Source organism: Contarinia nasturtii, unplaced genomic scaffold, assembly GCF_009176525.2.
Source record: "Contarinia nasturtii isolate CC-2019 unplaced genomic scaffold, AAFC_CNas_1.1 Cnas_scaffold_533, whole genome shotgun sequence".
NCBI classification, from domain to species: Eukaryota; Metazoa; Arthropoda; class Insecta; order Diptera; family Cecidomyiidae; genus Contarinia; species Contarinia nasturtii.
Window position 1 is genome coordinate 1673609 of NW_022197885.1, and position 8467 is coordinate 1682075.

General features: G+C 34.1%; 1 protein-coding gene, 1 long non-coding RNA gene and 1 pseudogene across 3 annotated transcripts; 1 reads left to right on the forward strand and 2 right to left on the reverse strand.

The window, feature by feature from the left end:
- Positions 1 to 1471: 1471 nt before the first annotated feature.
- Positions 1472 to 3353, forward strand: LOC116339876 (lymphokine-activated killer T-cell-originated protein kinase). The gene is made up of 3 exons (XM_031765953.1): positions 1472 to 1807; positions 1908 to 2043; positions 2173 to 3353. The coding sequence occupies exons 1-3, from the start codon at positions 1648 to 1650 to the stop codon at positions 3230 to 3232; spliced, it is 1356 nt and encodes a 451-aa protein (XP_031621813.1). The 5' UTR covers positions 1472 to 1647; the 3' UTR covers positions 3233 to 3353.
- A 57-nt stretch (positions 3354 to 3410) lies between these two features.
- LOC116339692 lies at positions 3411 to 8262 on the reverse strand (annotated as a pseudogene).
- LOC116339877 lies at positions 6189 to 7492 on the reverse strand. 2 transcript variants are annotated; one of them, XR_004201035.1, is made up of 4 exons: positions 7480 to 7492; positions 7158 to 7380; positions 6974 to 7093; positions 6189 to 6918 (listed from the first exon to the last, which is right to left on the reverse strand). It is a non-coding gene; the product is annotated as an uncharacterized LOC116339877 (long non-coding RNA). The 2 variants fall into 2 exon arrangements; XR_004201034.1 differs by having other exon boundaries at positions 6189 to 7093.
- Positions 8263 to 8467: the final 205 nt, after the last annotated feature.

Consider the following 8467-nt stretch of genomic DNA (forward strand, 5'->3'; position numbering starts at 1 on the left):
AGTAAAAGTGTAACAGTGACAGAGAATGTATTTTATTCATGTAACTTGATGCTCCGAATAAAATACAACACCGACTTTATTCTGTGTATGTGTGCATGTGCTATGTTGTGAGATGCACAAATCGTTTTCTGTACTTCGATTGAGAGAAGGCAAATGTGAGACAAACTACAAAACAACCGTTAGAGTTTTTTTTGTTCATTTGAGCAGTCAGACCATCAATGCATTGTTAAATTCGAGTGCAAAATCAGATTTGACTTTGAGACAAAGGCGAACAGTACACAATTTGCTAACCGCAACGCAAGAACATTTTACAAGTGATAATTAATCAAATTCACAAGAGAAACACATCAAAATGAGTGAACTCGTGCCATTTTTCGAGGAAGATGAACAATTGGATGATAATCTATTGCGATCGATTGAAACACTTTTGGACGACAACGAACAAAGTATGGGTGGATGCGACGCCATTGGAAATGGTGGAATGGTAAGCGGAACACAAAATTCACCGGTACCACAATTTATGGAATGCCAATTGGGTAGTTCGGCATTTTCGTTTGGTAATCAAGTGTATCAAAAATGGTCGACAAATGATTCGGCTGAAATGCAAAATGCAACATTGCCAAAGCGAAACTACAATCGAAATCCGTCGAAATCACCGAATTTTACGAAACCGACTAAGAAAAATGTACCACCACCGACAGCACGAATTCCAAGTGTCAATGAACAAATTGCACAGTATCAAGCGATTTTGGCTGAAAAAGCAAATCAACTGCTCAATCAATATTTGCGGCTTAATTACGAATTTCTCAGCGCACAGGCTCAAATTCTTGGCATCCCATTGGATCAGTACATTCGAAATTTATTGGTTGCACTTCAAACTCAGTCGGTGTTGATGCCGAATCAGTTTTTGTATTCGCCACCCATCAGCCCAGTTAATACGATGACGATGCCAAATTTCATCCAACAACAGCAGCAGCAACAGCAGCAACAACAACAACAACAACAACAGCAACAACGGGCATTCGCCAAACAGTATTTCAACAAGAAGAACTAAAGACGAGTATGAAACCTGTACGTTTCTTACTTTTTTTACATTTTACATGAAGAACCATTTCTTTTAAATCATTTTACCAGCATTTTTTCTCTCTAAAAAGATTATACAAGTCCTTCATATTTACATATATTTGTAATCAATCATTTTTCCATCGTTTTACTCTCCTTTTTTGAAGTATTTTTTTATATTTCTCTTTATAAAATTTTCAATGAAAAAAAAATAATTGTTGCATAAATTTTGTTTGAAATAAAATTTAGAAAAGCAAAAAAAAAAAATGAAAAAAAATTGTTTTCCAAATCATTTAGTGTTCAAAAAAGGTTTTTCAGTTGCGTGACAAAAACACGAACCGCTAGGCTACAGTGCTGCCAATCGGACGATGTAGGTATTATGATGCGGTACAAATGACATTTCATGTAAAATACAACAATGAACGCGCTTGTGTCAAATTTCAAATCAAAACGAACTTTTCGCATAAACGGCAAATTGATGCTCAGCAAGATAGACGCACTAATTACGCTTGAGTTGATTAAACAATAGAATTTCATTTAAAAAAAATCGTTTTTGTTAAAGTGAAAAGAAAAAAACTTATCATCATGGAAGTACTAAGCAATAAAGAAGTAAATCCGAGTATACAAATGGATAAATTTAATACACCAGAGCGATGTGGAAATAATTTTCAAAATGAAAATGCGTTGAGTACTCCATTGTTTGTGCCACCAACACCTTTGTTAAAGAATATGGGCTATGGAACTGGTATGTCTCTTATCACATTTTATCCATTTATAAAAACTAATTTAAACAGTTTTATTTTTGTAAAAAATGTTTACTAAAAAATTATCAAATCATTTGTCAGGTGTACATATTTATCGTATCGAAAGGTCACCAGTGGTTGGAAAAATCAGATCGCCATGGGTTGTGAAACGTTTACGCAGTAAAAACAGTGATGAAGTGATTTCGTCACGATTATTTGCCGAGGCGGCTATTTTAAAGTAAGTATTCTGATTAAATCACATTCTGTGCGACCAAATCCAAAAATTCACATCTCTTCTTCTTCCTGAGAGCACAAGAAGTTGAACCCATTCATTAGACCAAAATCATTGATTTCATTCTTGTTTCAGATCACTCAATCATCCAAATATCGTGGGCTATCGTGGAACAAAGACGCTTAACAACGAACGAGTCATTTTGGCCATGGAAACATGCGACACATCATTAGGTGACTTGATTGAACAACGAAATGAGCTATCAGCTGGACCACTGGAACCACCGAAAATTCTAAAAGTCTGTTTAGATATATGCAATGCGCTCGATTACTTGCATACAGAGGTGAAACTATTGCACGGCGACCTAAAATCATACAATGTCCTCATCAAAAATTCATTCGAACAATGTAAATTGTGTGACTTTGGTGTGAGTTTATCGTTGACCGACGATGGATTTGTGGATTTGGATAAACATCCAAATGCTCATTACACTGGAACGGACATTTATTCGGCGCCAGAAGTGTTCCATGCACCGCCACAAGACATCAGCAGCAAATGTGACATATTCAGCTTTGGTTTAGTCATATTTGAATGTTTAACACTGCAATGTCCGCACTATGAACATCTTGTCGAAGATATCGATGGAGGTTTGGAGGCATCAGTTTTAAGCAAAAAATTGACAAATATTGAACCAAAGGAGTTGTTCAATGATTCAACGAATTGTAAAGAAAATCAATTGATTTGCGCATCGCCAGCATTGAAAGAAAAAACATTGGATGAATCACAAGTCGAAAAAAGCATTATGTCGATTAAAAGTACAGCGGCCACAGTTGGCGATGATACTTGGCAAGACATCACAAGCACAACATTCAATGGCACCATCAATAACACATTAAATGATGGGTCATTCGGTGGAAATTCGACAGATCGACATCCGATGAAAGATTTAAGCGCCACATTCAATTCAACAATTGATTCGGATATGTCCTATAATAGTTCGTGGGACAAGAGAATGAACGATACCGCCGAAACATTACCAGATTGGTATGGATCACGACCACGTCTACCCGAAAATCAACAATTGGACGAGGATTATTTCATATTTTGCGAAACATTTTTCATATGCACACACAACGAGCCCGAAGAACGGCCAACAGCTGGTGATTTACTTGTTAGTTTGAAGAATGTAAATTAATCAGATGATATCATTTAATTGGACTTTATTTTTTGCTACAGATGTATTTGATTTTAATTTCTTATTTTGCGAGAAAATATGATTTTTTATAAATAGTACATAACATTTGAATATATTTGCAGGCAACCGTTTTTTTCTGAATTCAAATCTTTTCACAAATTTTGCTTTTTTATATGTATATTTTTGCAATTGAAATATATTTACATACGAATTAACACAGATATTTTTAATTTTCTTTTTAATTTTAATTCCAACCACTAAAGTTAGAATTCTAGATATAATTGCAAGTGTCTAATCATGTGTAACACTAAAAAATATTGATTTGGTAAATTATGAAAAAAAAAATCATTTTTCTGGCCAAATTCATTTTTGATTGCATTGCATTTTCTTGATCTCTTCTACTCGTTGATCGATATCCCACCAGAATTTGAATTCTTCTTGATTTGGATTGTTTCCGGTAATCAAAGTATTTGTATTGTGTAATTCGGTAAATTGCAGTTTAGATAATGGCTGCGAACCCACCGGTGGAAAATAATCGAATGAAGACGTTTCCGAAACGGGATTCCTTCGATAATAAATCAAATTAATTTCGTACTTTAAAATATTCAACTAATTCTTACCCTGTAACCGCGAAATTGATTGCAATTTCTCTCAATATTTCACTTGCTTTCACTGTTGATTTTTGTAATAGAGTTTCTTGTTGTTCTATTTCATCATATACACGCGATATTGACTTGCACCTATCACACAAGATTTTCGTTTATTTCTTCTTTGTAAAAATTTCTATTCGAATTGTTAATTTTAATTACTAACCAGAAGTAGCTGCATGTATCGTCTGAATGTGAGTCTCCTGCTAAAGCAAATCCATTGGGCACTGTTCTATTGTAACCCAATGCCGTTCTTGGATTAACTCTGCGGAATATAAGCTGCCATTTAATAAATGTTCACATTAATATGCACTAATTTATAAGGACCATACCTAAAAAGTCTAATTTTGGCGGTTGAATTGGAAAGTGCCTGAATGATAACCTCTTTTTGAATAGAGTACACAAAGTTTACAAAAGTGGTTAATTGAATGTAAGCATACATTTGTGATGCATCGATTTTCGATTCGCCAAAATAAAATCGACGAATAACAGTGAAAAGTGGAGCCAGTTCTGCTCTGCAAGATATTTGATCAATGCCCAAGAAAGGCAATGTGAATGTAAAGTTTTCGTTCAAATAATCGATCAAGTTGGCATTTCCAATAACTTCTGCTGCAAATGCAGTAAATTCCTAAGAATTAAAAAAAAATAGCGATTGCAATCATAATGATTTAAGATATACAATTTTCATTTTTTGTGAATTCCTACCATGGGCGTATGGGTATAAATCGTTGGTATATTTACACCACTCGCCAATATTAGTTGTGGATCTTTGGTCATAAAGGGATTTGTAGCAGTTTCAACTGTAAATAATATCAAATATTTATTGAATCATTTTCAATGCAAAATATCGACTTTCCTATACTTACGTTCAATGTTTGGTTGCCATGGAGGATCAGCGTATATAGTACGTGTTGAAAAGGTGCCTTGGGTTGTTTGATTCATAATATAGTTTCCATCTACTGTTTGAATATACTCAATCAATTGATCGGTATTTTGAATGTTGATGTCTTGATGTTTGGCCACATTTACAATCAAATCGGTTTTATTGTTGTTTTCAGATAAAGCATAATGGCTCAATGCAGACGAGCTAATTGCATATGCTTGCTTGAATAAACTTCTCGATTTTGCATTTAATCTGTGAAGACTAACCGATGCTCCGCCCGCACTTTCACCCATTAATGTGATTTGTTTTGGATTTCCGCCAAACGCTGAAATGTATTTACTGACCCATTCCAAAGCCAATTGTTGATCTTTTAATCCCATATTTCCTGAATACTCATCTAAGGCCAATGGCAAAAATCCAAAAATGCCAAGTCGATAGTTCAATGTAACGAGAATCAAGCACTTATTTAGCATCAAATGAGGACCATAGAAATTATCGTTGGCTACTCCAGAACTATAGCCTCCGCCATGAATGTAAAAAATAATGGAAATATCGCTTGAATTGCTACATATCATTTTGCTCGGTACAAATACATTGAGGAAGAGACAATCTTCTGACATGACAAGGTTAGAATAGGATGGTTGTAAACAAGCTGATCCATAGTCCGATGCATTATAAATTCCATTCCATGGTCCCAATGGAACTGCTTCCTGAATATATTAAATATTACATATAAATGCTAGCTGATAATATAGAAAAGTGAGTGTTTAATTGTACCTTGAAGCGTAGTTCACCAATAGGCGCTTTGGCGTATCGAATACCACGGTATGAACAAAAAGTATTGTTTCCAAGCACAGTTCGTTGCCGAATGCCACCTATTTCACCGAGCCTCGTTTTTATAACTGGGCAATCTGATACATATTCCACTCCACGAACTGCAATTGAACTTGCAATTGCTACTAATAGGAGCACCATGCACAGTATCAGGATACATTTCTTTTTTGGTATTTCAAAACAACTTTTATTTTCATAGACATTTTTGTTATACATTACGCTGCAACTCGTCAGAGAAAAATATTTTCTTAATTGAAAAGAACTTTGTTTAAGTATGATATTTCGTCACTTCGCGCTCTCTACTCCGTTCACGATTTGGATCATACTGATCTGGTTTCGTAAAATAAACGTTACGTTTGACAAAAATCATTTCTCAGTGTATCAAGAGATAAAGAGAGTTTATTGTAGATAGAACAAAAAAAAACCAGTCGAAGTTTGAATGAGAACAGTTATATTTGTAATAAAATGAAATGATTACAATTATTATCATCGGCGAATAGCAAAAAATGGCATGTAAATAAATTCACGTTTAAATGCGTCTATTTTTATTAAAAGATAATTATTATTGCATAATCAGTATTTGAATATTCACAAGTGAAGAACACAGACTAAAACCACTCATTGCTTGGAATGATTAAATGCATCGCATCAATATAAAATTATTGATTCATTTTTTGTGAATTTCAAAAGAATACGAACCGAATACTTTTGCAACTTCTTCAATTTTTTTTAAAAGTCACAAGGCAAATAAATACTTATGAGTCTCATTGAGTCATTGCAATGAAGATTGTGTAATTTACATCGATTGTTAATCATCACGTAAATGTGTTGTAAAACGTGCGATCATTATCACTCTTGTAATCTTTATTTATAAACGCGCGCTTGTGCAATGAGCAAATAGAAAGAGCTTTTCATTTTTATTAATTCACATATGTCATCCACAGTCATCTAAATATTCCTCTCTATTCATTTTCCCATCTGCAAATCGTAAAATCTGCGCACGAACAAGAAAAACAAACATCTAATACTCCAATCAGGTATTCTTCTCTAAATATTGACAAAAACTGATAATGAGTTTTATCACAAAAAAGTACGAAATTCGTGTCTGAATTGTTTTGAATCATTTCTGGTTGCAGGGCATTTTCTTGATTTCTTCGATTCGCTGATCGATGTCCCACCAGAGCTTGAACTCTTCATAATCTGAATTATTTCCGGTGACCAAAGCATTTATGCTAAGCAATTCAGCAAACGGCAATTTAGTCAATGGCTGTGAACCGACCAGTGGAAAATTATCGAATGATGCTGTTTCAGAGACTGGATTCCTTTAGATAATAAATTATTCACAATTTAGTAACACAAACATTCGAATACGCTTACCCGGTGATTGCAAAACTCGTTAAAATTTCTCTCAATATTTCGCTGGCTTTCACCGACAATTTTTGTATCAGAGTTTCTTGTGGCTCAATTTCATCATACACATGTGATATTGTTTTGCACCTGGAAAAAAAAAATTAGATATGTTATTATATACTTTTTTTAATTTTAATTAAGAATTGCTTACCAAAAATAACTTCAAATGTCACCAAAATGGACACAGCCAGCTAGTGCAACCAAATTTGAGGTAATATTCATATTCAAAACATAGTTTGAAATGAAGTTTAATGCAGTTTTCTGATTTATTCTGCAGGTCATAAATGGATTTTTTGCAGATTCAACTGAAATTGTTTGATGAATTCAGAATAAATTCCATAAACTTACGTTCGATGCACGGTTGTTTATCTAGTCTAAATGTTAGAAATGATGTTTCAAGAGGATTTATTTCTTTTGGGATTGTATGATTAAGATATATTCAATTAATTGTTTGGTGTTATGTATCTCTTCACCTTTATTTTTGGCTAAATTCACTATAAAATCGGTTTTGTTGTTGTATGGTGATATAATATGCTTGTTTGAATAAACTTCTTGACTTTGCATTCAATTTGTGAAAACTAACCGAAGCACCACCGGAACTTTCACCCATTAATGTGATTTGTTGAATCCGATATTACCTGAGGCCAATGGCAAAAAACAAAAAAACAAAAATACCAAGTCGATAGTTCAATGTAACGGGGATCATACACTTATCCAACATCAAATGAGGACCATATGCATTATCATTGGCCGTTTCGCTGATAAAACCTCCACCATGAATGTAAATAATTACGGCAATATCACTTGAACTACTGCATAACATTGAGGAAGAGACAATCTTCTGACACGGTGAAGTTAGAATAGTATGGTTGTACACATGCTGCTCCATAGTCCGATGCATCATACGCTCCATTCCATGGTTCCTTTTCCATTGGTGCCTGTATTTTGTATTTGAAATATTTAATTTTCATTGCGCACAACAGTAGATAATTTAACAAACGTTGAATCGAAGTTGACCAATTGGCGGTTTAGCATAGCGAATTCCACGATATGAACAAAAAGTATTGTTACCAAGCACAGTGTGTTGTCGAACACCCAAAATACTTCCAAGTGCTGCCTTTATTACGGAACATTCCGAAGTGTTAGTTGTATTTTGTGCATATGAACTAATAACCAGACACAATACAAACAAAAATTCAAACGACATTGTTTCGTTATCGACTTTTGTAGCGTAGAATAAATTGAAAATAGAGAGGTTTTTTTTAATTAAATTTTCTACTTTCGCAAAAATTCCATTTTCACACTATGAACTTTCGAAGCAAACTAAATATTGTATAACAACGTTTGCCTACAAACTTCCGGAAGTATTAATCAATTAGGAACGTGATATGGTCGCTACACAAGCCCAAAAACAAAAAAACAAAAACAATACATGTCCACTGAGCGAGCTGTATTCAAAAG